The sequence below is a fragment of the Eretmochelys imbricata genome, chromosome 10 (genome assembly GCF_965152235.1).
Source record: "Eretmochelys imbricata isolate rEreImb1 chromosome 10, rEreImb1.hap1, whole genome shotgun sequence".
Lineage (NCBI taxonomy): Eukaryota > Metazoa > Chordata > Testudines > Cheloniidae > Eretmochelys > Eretmochelys imbricata.
This window is the reverse complement of record NC_135581.1, coordinates 5,033,661-5,047,107: the sequence shown is the minus strand read 5'-3', so window position 1 is coordinate 5,047,107 and position 13,447 is coordinate 5,033,661. Positions and strand designations below refer to the sequence as shown.

The 13,447-nt window shown below is 40.6% G+C and overlaps 1 protein-coding gene across 1 annotated transcript in view; it reads left to right on the top strand.

The window, feature by feature from the left end:
* The window catches only part of LOC144271385 (uncharacterized), a 30,357-nt gene extending 17,233 nt beyond the window's left edge, over nucleotides 1-13,124 (top strand). Inside the window, exons 12-20 of the mRNA XM_077828728.1 lie at nucleotides 96-313; nucleotides 1,524-1,600; nucleotides 4,724-4,834; nucleotides 5,693-5,779; nucleotides 7,275-7,382; nucleotides 7,602-7,723; nucleotides 8,698-8,820; nucleotides 11,012-11,051; nucleotides 12,007-13,124. Of these exons, the coding sequence (XP_077684854.1) occupies nucleotides 96-313; nucleotides 1,524-1,600; nucleotides 4,724-4,834; nucleotides 5,693-5,779; nucleotides 7,275-7,382; nucleotides 7,602-7,723; nucleotides 8,698-8,820; nucleotides 11,012-11,051; nucleotides 12,007-12,084 (964 nt within the window). The 3' untranslated portion in view covers nucleotides 12,085-13,124. The remainder of the gene's footprint in view (nucleotides 1-95; nucleotides 314-1,523; nucleotides 1,601-4,723; nucleotides 4,835-5,692; nucleotides 5,780-7,274; nucleotides 7,383-7,601; nucleotides 7,724-8,697; nucleotides 8,821-11,011; nucleotides 11,052-12,006) is intronic.
* The last annotated feature ends 323 nt before the right edge of the window (nucleotides 13,125-13,447 follow it).

Below are 13,447 nucleotides of genomic sequence, written 5' to 3'. Positions count from 1 at the left end.
AAGTGGAAAGAGGTCTCAAAGGAAATCCTGGTAATGCTTCCATGTTGTTAATGGCATCCACAAAAATCAAATCTGCAATCCTTTCTTGTATCCAGGTTAAGAAAGCTTAGAGATAAAATCCCATTCTACTTGTGCAAAAGTGGAGACTTCGTTAGTGCTGTACATTCATTGTTGCTTCCCTTCAATAACCTTGCATGCTGTACCGCCTGCCGGATAACCCCTTTCCAGTTTGAGATCTACCTAAAGATGTTCAGAACTGGGAGTGTTTCCTGTGGAAATAATTTTCATGACCCTGGAGAGTGGATTTCAATTGGCAAGTATTATTCGTTGAAGTGCTTCTTGCTTCCATCCCACTTGACTATGGTGGTGTGTGGTTATCTGTTTGGATTAAATCTTACATGAGATTTATGGGACTTCAAACTCAGCCATAAATTAACTGGGTTAAAGCATGGTACATAAGTGTTGGTGAGGAACAATGCTATTTAAGTTTTAGACTCAAGCAGAAATTACTTTGTTTTATCATGCTCTAACTTACACAAATGCTAACCCTTGTCAGCCATTCAGCTCCTTTTTGTTTGTTTGTTTTTTTAAAGGACTGCTTTGTTAAAAAGTGCTGAGTATTAAACCCTTTCATAAACCACAATGTACACAATGGCACACTGTCATTACCCACACTGTCATGATGTGTTAGCCTTGCCCTTGAACACATGAGTGAATGGACCATAGAGACACTGAGACCCATTTCACCAAAGGCATTTGCTCAAGGTCAAGGCTGATATATCAGGATAATGTGGGCAATGTATATATTGCCTCTGTATACATTGTAGTTTATTAGAGGGTTTCTGCTGAGCCTATTGTGATAATAGACCTTGGTACGCACAGACTTGCCCCACAAGAATGAGTCTGATACCACAAGCTTATTTCACACAAGTCCACTTGATAGCTATTAGTGGTGATATTTGAAGGAGCATGGGATATCTGAGCACAATAGTCATGTATTGTAAATGTTCTGTACCCGGTGAGAGGATTTATTCCAAGTGATATGTTTTAGTACCTTTAATTGCTTGTACATATCCCTAAGGACTTTGGGGGAGCATATTACAACTGATGACTAGAACCTAGAATTGTGGCATGAAATATTGTAAAGTAGCATGGACACTTCTCATTTCTATCCCCTCTTTTCTTTATGGGTGTTTAAATTGTATCCTTATACAGATTTAGTCACGGATTCTGTGACCTCTTTTTGGCTTCATGCTGTCAGTTGCCCCCTCTCGCTCCCCACCCCACCCCAGCCCCCTGGTTATTTTTAGTAATGTCACAGACTGGTCACTTGGCTCCTCTGAATTTTTGTTTATTGCCTGTGACCTGTCTGTGACTAAAAATAACCAAGACAAAATCTTAACAGTATGTGTGTAAACATTACTGTACTTAATTAAATCTGCCTCCTGGTTTTTTTTAATATGCACTTAATTTCCTTCATTTATATCAGGTTTAAGGAGTTGTCTACTTTTTTCCTTCCTTAGGTTCTCCTTTGAAGACCTCTGTTCTCATTAAGCATGCACTCAAACTCCTTTACTGCAATCTGTCATTATACAGGAATGTGAGTGTTTGTATTAATCTTATGCTTCTGTTAGTTTCTGTGCAGTTCTGTTTGTCTAATACAAGAGCACATTGTTGAGTAGCCTCTCTTTTTTTCTGACTTTATACCAGGTTTCGCCCCAAACTTTAATACTGTACTTCTATGTTCAAAACATTTGCAAAAGATAATCCTTTCAATACCTCGGCAGGCATTGGCTCCTTTCCACGGTTGGGGAAACTGAGGCAGAGGAGCTGTAATTTACCCAAGACCAATACTAATCAATGTCAGACTTGGGGGTTCCTGGCTCTTAGCCCTGAGATCAGTCCATCAGAGGTACAGCAGGGTCCAATGACAAAGTAGAGATCGCTGTGAAGCTGTAAAAAGCAAGATGATGAAAAGGGTTGGTTGATTGAACTAGAACCTCATCAGTTCATTTTTGGTCAAATGTCCCCTTATGTAGTCCAGTTTTCAGTGAGTTGACATGAAAGAAGATGAAATTTTGTTGGTGGTTATGTAAAGGGGAAAGCAGGGTGGTAAGGAAGAATTCTGCCAAAAAGTAAAGAAAGGCTTGTTTTCATCCTTTGCTAACGGCAAGGAAGTCAATGAAGGAAGAATGGAGGAAGTTTAAAGAATGTTTCATTAAGGCAGTGGAGATAACATGGTTAGTGGTAAGACTGGGGTGAATAAGATGGTGGTGGAAGTCTGATGTACAAAAAAAATTATTCAAAGTTTTGAGGAATCGTGATAAAGAGACAATTTCAAATGCAAACAAACAGGCTAAAAAGGCAGTTGCTAAGGTAAGAATGGAGGCTGAAGAAGAATTACACAGAAAGATGATAGCAGGAAATTTGGCTTTTGGGTTGATGAAAGAGAAATAAAATATGAAGAAATCTTTGCGTGAAGATCGGGAGCTGTGTGGTGACTAACCCTAAAGAAGTGGTAGAGGTATGGAAAAACTGTTTCTGAAGGCCATTAAATGAGAAGAGAGTTGTTGCAAATGCAAGCGCCGCTGACAGCTATAGGAAAGTCTCAAAAGGTATCCATCTCTGTACAGGAGGTAGAAGAAACATGGAATAACAAGAAGAATGGTAAAGTAGTTGGTGAATATGAGAACTGTGGATATGATCAAGGCAATTGGAGGTACTGGAGTAAAGTGGCTACCAGATGATTGGAGAACTGGATTGATTGTGCCCCTCTGGAAGGGTGAGGATAATGCAAAACATTCTAACATTGACCAGGGCATGACCATGTTAAGTCAACCCTTTAAAGGCCTTGAGAGAGTTTCAGAGGCAAGGTTGAAGTGCAAGGTGGAGGAAAATATAGGAGAAGAGCAATGTGGCTTTAGGAAGGGAAGGAGTACTGTAAATGCAATATTTTCAATGAGACAGATGCTTGAAAGACTGATAAATGGAGGGCGTTACTGCTATGTAGCAGTTATTGATCTTGAGAAAGCATATGACTTGGTACAGTGGGAGCTGGTGTTTTGGAGTATGGAGATGAATGGGAGGGGGACTTCAAGATGTGGAGGAGATAGAAGAGCTGTATTGAGGGTCAAGAGCTTAGGTGTTAACAATATTGGAATTTTGGAGAGTTTTGTGATGACGGTGAGCTTGAGAGAAAGCACTGTGCTGTGAATCCACTTCTCTTCATCCTAGTTTTTGGAGTTAATTAGTAGGAGAACCAAGCCTGTGGGGAGACAGAGAAAATGAATATATGTTAACCATCCAGCCCTTTTGGCAAATATGGTAGTGGAGTGGGCATCTGTGTTTGAAGATCATGATTTGAAGGTAAACACACAGAAAAGGAAGGAGGGAAGGTGGAAGAAGAGCTGTTGGCTGACATTTTAGGAGAGAAGCAGAATCAAAAGAGGTTTGTGTACTTGGGAAGTATGCTTAGTGCCATCAAGAAAGATCTCAAACTGAAAAGAACCACCCAGTGTGTGTGGGCAGTAGGAGTACTGTGGGACAGGCAATTAAGTAACAAATTTGAAAGGAGAAGTCTGCTGTGTTTTTTTTCCCTTTCTGATGTATGGTTTGGAAACAGTGAGTCTCATGGAGATAGAATAAAACAAGATACAGGTCGTAGAAAATAATATACTGAGAAGATTGTCAGGCAAGTGGAGGGTAGACAGTGCATAGAAGAAACTAGGGGGAAGATGAACTTGGGACTCTGATGGACTGGAAAGTGCACGTTTTAGTGGGTTGGACATGTGACAAGAATGGGAGAATGACCACCAAAGAATACATGAGTGGAAGAGGACAGCAAGGAAAACATGGAAGACTGAGGATGTGATGGAAAGACTGTCTGTTAAGAGAGTTTGAAGAGAAAAGGACTGGAACTCCAGGACCTATGAACCTGATCTATGAGCTGGAAGGAGTGGTGAAGAATTGCATGCACCGCTGACCCTGTGTAAAAGGGAAAAGCAGTCTTAAGTAGAGCTGACCACCTTTACCACAGTGTCCTGACCTAGAACAAAGCAAATAAAACTTACTATGGTTGTGTGTGTGTAAATTTTTTTTTTTTTAATACACTAAGAAATCTCTGATGGGCAGATTGTCAGCTGGTAGAAGTCCATGGTACGGTCCATGACACTGACTTCAATGCAGCTATGACAATTGTACCAGCTGAAGGTCTAGCCTTGAAGCCTTTTGTTGTAGTGTGATAGCGGGCAGCCTTGCTTCAGGTGAGGCACAATGGGGATACTGTTTGTATAACCTAAGGGGAAAAGACAAGCCCCGTATGCTCCAATGTATAACTCCAGAGTGTGGTCAGCACAGTGACTCTGAAAGTAGTATCTTGGACACACTGTTGCAAATATCTGTACTCCTCCTGACTTTTTCTGACAGGCCAGATATTACCATTTCACTGTCAGCACTACAGAGTCACGCGGGAAGAAACCTCTGTGTTCTGTCTGTCTCTCACTCTGGTTTGTGGTACATAAAGCGGAAAACGTTGTTTTTTGTTGTGTGTGTTGTGTTGTGCGTACCATGCCGGAGACACTTTTTATCCAAAGAATTATGTACTTTACTTGAAAATATAATATTTACCGTGTTCAGTCTTTCTTTAGATCTAGAGACTGATTGATTCAGCAAACTTCACAAAAGTCTGTGGTTTTGTTAATTGAAAGTTTTTACTGTGTTTCAGCCAAAATGCTGGAGCTCCCTCATCATGGTTTTGGGTAGTAGCAGTACTCTGGAGAAAAACGGGCATCTCAATGCTGCCTCACTGAAAGAGCCACCACACGACTTCCAAGAGGTAACTGATGCCACTTTGCAATGGAGAAGCTTTTGCCTTGTGTTCAATTATTTTCTTCAGTTTGGGGATTAACTCATTTTGGAGTCTTGGGAATGGATCCATGTTGTATTACACCATCAATTTAATTTGGCACATGCCAAAAGAAAACCTTGCATGCCAAGTCTTAACCTTTCCATACGGAAATGCTGACGTGTTTTGGCCTTAGTCCGATACGCTATTTGTGTCCCATCTGGTAACTGCATAGGAGTTAGTTAATTCAGCATTAGAGAGACATGGTGGTCGAGGTCATATGTTTTATTGGACCATCTTATGTTGGCTTTCGAGCTTACACAGATCTGAAGAAGAGCTCTATGTAAGCTCAAAAGCTTCTCTTTCTCACCAACAGAAGTTGATCCAATACAAGATATTACCTCACCCACATTGTCTCTAATATCTTGACCAACACAGCTATAACACATAATTCACTATGGCATTTAACTGTTCTGGGTGCTGATTCCAGATCTCTTAGCTGTGAAGTGCATTGGATAATTATAAAACCGGGAGGGGAGGGATTTAGTTTTAAAGGAGGTGTTTTAGGGATAACGCAAAAGGTCAATATTTCTGTAACAGAATATTTTCTAAACACAGTAAACCTAAAGCATAGTTATAGTAATACAAGCATATTTAGGGGGACTGCTGAGGATGGACTATACAATTATAGCATTCCTCATAGATATAATAACCAACCTCCATAGTGAGCAGAAATGGGACTGAAAACACCCTATGCCAAAGAATTAAGTTTTGGACACAGTTTGACATTTGTTGAATACTTGGGCTCCTTCTTGCTCTGCTTGTGACTGTCATAACTTCCTGTTGCAGATGGTAATGTCTGTATCTTGCGTTCTTCTAAATGAACTGAAGACAAAAGTCAATGTTTCTCTGCCGTCAAACATTTTTTCTGGTCCTGTAAGTATGTAATGGTGAATGAGAGAGGTGATTGTTTTGAATAGTGGACTTTTGATTGCACTATTAGATTTGAAAATTGCTGTCTTTAATTCAAATGTATTAAATGCTTTTGAAATAGGATGAGACTCTTTTTAGGAAGTGGCATAGGAATTCCTAGCACAGTCTAGTGGTTAGAGCAGAGGACTGGGAGCCGAGACTCCCAGGATCTATTCCTGCCACTCTGTGACCTTGGACAGCTGTCGCCTCTCTGCACCCAATTTTACCCATCTATAAAAGGGGGATAAACTGACTTCAATTTCTGTATTAGGATTAGTTGACCCGAGAGGTAAGTATGGCTTTAATCAAAGTGGAGACCACCCTTTATACTGAGAATCAGCAAATGCTTGCCTCAGCAGAAGTCAACATCTGCTATTTCATACCCATTAGGAATTTTCATCAAAAAAAAATCTGGGAATCTCTCCATTTTGGCCATGAATTTAAGCAGGATGGGCTGTCTTCAAACTAACTGATCCGAAGTTAGATACAGTGGCTGCAGCTTAATGGCAACCCTGATTTTAACTTCCGGTTAATATCATTTGGCTGGGAACCAATCCAATCCCATTGACTTGAATGTTAATGGCATTCGGATATTGACAACAGGCGTGCCACTTATTGAGAACTTTTCTTTGGAAGAAAGGCCCCAGCTGCAGGCAGGCTTGCAGGGCTGCAGCTAGGGAAGGTATGTCCCAGTGCTTCATTCCCTGGCTGCAGCCCCACAAACCTGCCTTCCACTCTACTGGCTGCTACTGGATAAGACAACTTTTTGATGGCAGTTTATGGGTTGGTAATAAGCAAAATCTACTATAGTTGGAAAACCTGGCTGTCCATAATTTAATAATCAGAAAGCAGATAGTTGTATATAGTACCTGATTTGTTGAGGGTGAGCATGATGAAAAAAGAAAAGGAGTACTTGTGGCACCTTAGAGACTAACCAATTTATTTATTTTTATGCTCAAATAAATTGGTTAGTCTCTAAGGTGCCACAAGTACTCCTTTTCTTTTTGCGAATACAGACTAACACGGCTGTTACTCTGAAGCATGATGAAAGTTACCCATAATTAGGATATGTTCATTTACCTAAGCAAACTGATTAACACTGAACCATTATTTCCTCAGAGGAAATAAAAGGAGAACTTCTTTCCTAATTGCATAACTCAAATGTCAGGATTTTCTTGGTCCTTGTAACAACATTTGACCTACTTAACAGTGATGATGTGAGCCTTAATGTTTGTAAGGCAGTTTGAAAACCTTTGGTAAAAGGTGTCACAGAAGTGCAAACATACAATTCTCCTGCCTTGTGACAATATGTTGTCATTGACACCTGTGCAAAGTCCGTGTAAAACAGAATGGCAGCAATTTACACCTGATGTGAGCGGCTATAAATGACAACACAAGGTACGAGGCCATGGAGAATCAGGCCTTACATGTTTCTTAACATCTTTTCTGAATCTTCCAGTTACAGATTGAGGCTAGTCTTATCCTCACAGTGCAAGCAGTGCAGCAGATGCTTCTAAACGACCTTCCATACTTGAGTTCCTTTCTAGAAATAACACTAGCTTTCGGGGTAAGTCCTAGAATCTTCAACTGTAGTAAATTACAACAAATGATGCTTAAAATGCTGTTAACAGCATATTGAATTTTATGCATGTTTTTGTCAAGTTTTATATTTAGTTTTCTTTATATTTAAACTTTACCAGTTATTTATTTTTCAGGGATTTCCAATGAAATGAAGTACTGTAGCGTAGAATTCTTTCGATAGCTTATTCCTCTCTTTACCTACTAGAATAACTTCTGGGCTCTGAAGCTATTATTAAATGGCCTTTCCTGTGAAGAACACATTCTCCATGGCACTATTAACTTGCTTCTGAGAGATCTGAATTTTCAGAAGGCAACAATGTTGCATCTGTGAGTAAACGTTTTGTTGAGGTCTGATCCTTTATCTGTGGAAAAAGTTAAATGCCAAGGCTGTGGGGTTCCCTTCCCCTCCTCCCCCAGAGATGTATTTTGTGGGGTGGGTTATAGACAACCAGCTAATTGTCAGTAAGACATGGCCAAACTTGTTTTTTAAAAGCTACCCTAAAGAATAGAGCCCTGCTCAGATACAAAATTTATATCCACGGAGTTGCAGGGCTCTAGCAACAACAAGTGAGACCAGCAGGGCCATGGCCAGCAACCGGGCCAGGAAGCGCAGTGGGGAAAGTAGCAGAAGCCCAGCCCGGGCAGCTTCTCCAGCATTCCTGTACTGCCCCCTGCCCTGCCCACTGAGGCGGGCACCAGGTTCACCGGCAGCTGTCACTGGTTGCGCTAGTTTGTGCAAGTGGCTCGCACGCTCCCACACAGGAGTCCCTTCCTGCAAGCGGTGGCCTGACATGCTGCTACTTTTACCACTGCGGTTCCTGTTCCCGGTCGCTGGTCATGGCCCTGCTGGTCTCACTCGTTGATAGAGCCCTGCAACTCCGTGGATATCTGCATCTGCAGATATAAATTTTTGTATTTGCGCAGGGCTCTACTAAAGCATTGCCAAGTGACTTATCATACAGGATATATGTTCTTCTAGTGCATATGGGGTGAAGGTTTCATTTTCAAAGTGGTTCTCAATCACAGGGAAGTAGTTTTAAAACTGGGAAAAATGTATTCCAACCAGTGGCTATATGAGAGTCAGGCAAGGACACCATGTAGGTTATACTGGCTCTGCAGTTGAGCCGCATTACTCAATAGACTCCTCTTTCCATGGTGAGATGTCTTTGATTTAAGACTCTGTTGGAAGACAGGAAATGGTCTACAAAACAAACTAGCCAAATTATATATGCTGCCACATAAGTTTTTAGAACTAGATACAAGTGTCATCACCTGCTACTCCAATTTTCTTTATTGTTCAGGTGGAAAAAACTTGGTCCTCAATATGTGGGCGAGCTGCTCTGCCTGTACCTGACTTGCAGAAATAGAAAGATGCAGTCCATTGGCATCTTCATCATCCATGTAATTAGCGAGCACCTGTATATGTAAGTATGAATACTTGGAGTCAAATACCAGGCTGATTATAGAAATGCAGATTACACCGATGAGTTGCTTGGAGCTCCATTAACATGCACACAATCTTGTTATGGATTTTTTTTTGCACAATTTTATCCTTGCTGTTACAGCAAGTAATGAGATTCAAAATTTTGGTGGGTTTAAAACTGTTCTGATGTCAATGTTTCAGTGACAAACCCTGTTACCTGATGGGCTCCTCTGTCTTTTTTGCATTCCCACTGACATCTATTATCAAAGAAGTCTGTAGTCTGTTTTTAGGAATGTGACCAGGATAATATTCACTAGTTTTCTGTTTGCCTTGGGAAAACAGGTGAGTGGTTCCTTCCACTAGTAGACACCGCACTCATTCTCTGTGGAAGTCATTTTTGATTAGCTAAATAAATCTAGGAAAAACTTATTAATCACATTACTGGGTTCCTAAGAAGGCTTAATACTGAACAAATGTTTGGTTAACAGAACGCACCATCTTTCTTAAAACATAGCTGGAAACCTGTCCCCCAAAGAGCATAGAGCTCTTTTGTACCACATTTGTATAAAGTCTTCAGTGTAGTGGTAATGTCTTTGGTCTCAAGTCCGAGGCGCTTTCCAGCTTCATGGGGAGTAGATGGAAACATTTTTAAAATGGCCAAAACTTGGAAATTCTGACTGATATATTGGTAGTATGAGAAATGCAAATGTTTTTGAAAGGAAATATGCACAGCTCCTATTCAGCAGGGAAACTGACAAAAATCATGTCAATTTCAGTCAGCAACTTCCAGGGTCTCTGGCTCCAGTGCAGTTTCTCCATGGCAATTGCCCCTGGGCCAGGGACCCAGGACTGTCAGGTTCCTGGGCCAGCTGGCTCCCTGTGCTACCTGACACACTCAGAGAAGCTGGCTTCCCAGGCTATGTGGGTCAGGCAGCCTGAGGAACCAATTGGCCCAGAAGTGCAGAAGACATGGGGGCCCTGGCCTGTGGCAGTTTCCATGGAGCTATGGACCCTGGAAAGCCATCTGGTCATTTTAATGAACAGTGATAGTCACTAATAGCAGCAGCAATTCCAGTTAATGGAGCTTAGTCAGGGGTTTTTGCATGTTTCATGAAATGCTAAAGCAAGACCCTGCACCTTTCCCAGACACTAGAGAGCACAACACGCAAGACTCACTTCATTCAAACAGCTCATCCACTTGGTTTGGGTGTGGAGTCTCACATCCTTAATATAGCGGTGCTTCTAGTGGGAGCTAAAGGTGCACCAACGCTTGATCTGTCCCATTTTAGGCAAACTAGGTGGAGCCTCAAGGTGTGTATAAAATTCGGAGACAATCATCTGCTCTGTGACTAGGTGTGGAGGGAAGGGTTTCTAAAATAGTTGTAACTGTACTTTTAGAATACAGTTATTGCTATAAATGCTTCAGATGTGTTACAAAGAGAAAGTAGTTTCACAAGTAAGCATAAGCCTTGTCTGGTATGTTTGCAATATTTTGTTTCTAGATTTGGTAGTAAAGCATTCAAGGTTTTAGAATGTGGGCTTTTTTTTTTTTTTTTTTTTTTTGCCTTGGCATACCAGGCATTAAGAATTGAATAATCCTAAAACAATGTAGCTAAATGTTTGTGTATCTGAAGATGCAGAGATTGCCTGCTCCAGATTTTTAATTCACAGGCAAAACATGTAGCAGACCATGCAGCATAACGTTCCAATTGCACTTCCTGTAATCTTGTTCTGAGAGGAAATCAGGGACACTTAAGTTATCAGCTTCTTAAAGAGCTTCTCGTTTGCTTTGTTTCCACTGTACATGGCAAAAGGGTTGGGGTGACTAATCACTGACTTACATGAGCCTGATGATGTAGATGTCTGCAAGAAGGAGGTCTGGATACACCCTCTTTTGTCAGGCTTGCTATATTTATTGGATTCCATCAGCTGGCAGGGCAGTTTATTTAGCTCTTTCTTAATATGTCTCAACATGTGCTCAAGGTTGAAGTTGTACTCCAATATAAAGGTGACTTCAGTGGTGACCTCTCCCACACTGGGACATGAAGTTGGAGCATTTGACTAGCAAGTATAACAAAGTATTGGGAATGTCACACTCACAGGGTAACTTTCCTTAATTATGAAGTAGCTGAAATGGGGAAGGACTCTGTCCATATGTGGAAAGTGGATTAAGAATCTAAATCTGTTTTCAGGTGTCCATGGGCGAAGCATCTTTGCAACTTTCTGAACACAGTAAGTGTCTTTGTACCTCAGGTTGTTGACCCCAGCAGTGATTCTCAAATGCTAAATTTGTCGTCACAAGTTAAATTCTCTGTAAGCAAATGGAAGAAATAAAATAATTAGGTTGAAGCTAGCAACAATACAAAGGAATTTGTGGGTCTTAATAAATCTTGGAAACCTTAGAAAGTTTCTTGTCCATCTTTCTTTCTATGGATTGGATTTATGGTTGTTGGTTCTAATATTGAGAGAATTTCCATGTTGGTGATTTTCCTTGGGCTGTGGGGTTGCAATATGTTGCATTTCCTAGTGCTTGGTCAGAATAGCATTAACACACCAGGATAGATGGACTGTTTTCTCCTCTGCTGAACGAATACAGTGTTGTTAATTTACATAGTGCCATCTGTCTACATCATGAGGCACGTTGAGCTTAAAACCCAGCCTTTGTCTGAGAGCACTAACAGTCTAAACAGACAATCTCCACAAAGCAGACTAGAAAGGAACAGAAAGCAAACTGAATCATGAAGTTTAGTACCCGTCTTGCTAATGATTGGCCTTTTTTGGGGGGGCAGGGAATTTCTAAAAGGTGGTTTTTTGTTTTGTTTTGTTTTTAGGGAAAGATAGTCCCATCTAGCTGAACACATCTCTCCAGGGAGTTCCAATGTTGTAGGTCTTTCAGAAGAAGTGATCTTGAGGAAAGAGTAGAGGCAATGTGGATTGTGGAGAGAGAGGAGGGATTCATGTGTATGAGACCAGGTAGAAGAAGACACACACATGTGAGTGAGAGGAGGGCACAAAGGGAGTAGTTAATCCAGCAGGTAGTCAGGGATTCTGGAAGGGAGGTATTTTGGGAGATGTAAGGCTGGCTATCTACCCCTCCATGGGAGATGACTTTAGTAAGTGAGCGCCTCTTTTTTTTTATAGAATTTTTAAAAAAAAAACAACTTCTAACCACCTCTTCTCTGTGCAGGGATTACGGAGGCTGCCTCTTGGCACCACGGCTGATCATGAAGTTGCCAAGTTCATAGCTGTTTTGGAAAAAATGTAACACTCTTAGAGGTTCTTGAGAATTTTCTGACTTGCCGTGTAATACCTCCCAATTGGTTGCCTTTTGTTATTCCCCCTCAATAAAAGTATTCAGCCTATGAGCTGATTTTACAAACAAATTTTTAAAAATCCCATCCAATTCTAGATTTGTGTTGAGTGGAGGAGGTGTTTAAGCCAAAGTGTGCTTAACACTTTCTTCTTTCTTGCAGGCACGTGCTTTAGCAGTTCTCTGCCATCTGGCTTTTATGGACTATAACTTAACATGCTTACAGGGCTGCTTAGTATATGGAAGTGCAGAGAGAGCAACAGACATCTGTTCTCTACCATGACATATGCACGCTGATCTGTGATGTCAGGAGCAGAGGACTTGCTGACTGAGCAGACAGCTCCTGGATAAGAGAAACTATTAATTCATGGTCCTGCACGAGTTTATGATAATAGTGTGCGTTCTTTGGAATTCCTCCTGCATGTGGCATCTAATTATATATATGAACCACTTGTTTTAGATTAGTACCTCCACTCTCCATTTTCCTGGATTTTTCCAATCCCAAATGCTCATACAGAAACTAGAAATGGTTCTAATGCTGTAAATTAATAGTTTGTAAAGAGAAATTTTAACTTTCAGGTGTGTCAGACTGAGCTCTGTTTTTTTGATGTATTGCAGTTGATGGCTGTTTGACAGGTGCTAACACCTCTGGGTTACTTGAATTGCTATCATAATTGTAGTTTAATAGTTGCCTTTAAAACTGGATGTAGAATTAGAGAAATGTAATTCAGTAAAAAGTACAGTCTGACTACAATCCCCATGACATCTTTCAGTGTTGGGAGCGAAGGGGAAGAAATGTTGGCATGTCCATGTATTTTATTTTGCACATTTAAGGCTTATAATGGCTTTTACTGCCTATTCGTGCCAAGTTCGGCTAAATTATTTTCTTTACAAAAATACTTTTATTGAAGCTTTGTCTCTTTTTTTAAAAAAAGTGAAAATGTGAATTGAAACCCCTTGTATAAAACGTTAAATAAATTGTAACTATTGTAGTACTCTCGCCTGCTGTGCATCTGTTTAGTTCAAATACAATTCTGGTAGGTGCTTCGTAGGCTGGGCAGAATTTTATATTTTAGTCTTTCACTGGATATCTCTTTTTTTTTTTTTAAACATGTGTATTTATTTAAATTTTCACAGTTGTAGGAAATTATAGGGGGTGGGTCAGACAATGAGAGCAGATGTTGAAATTCAAAAGGTTAGCTTTATAAACCGTTAAACACACATTGTCTGCGTAACATGTTAAAATATACAAACTAAGTATCTGTGACTCCAACTCTGAGCTCTCAAGTAGTATTTTTTGTTTGCCTATCTCAGTTTT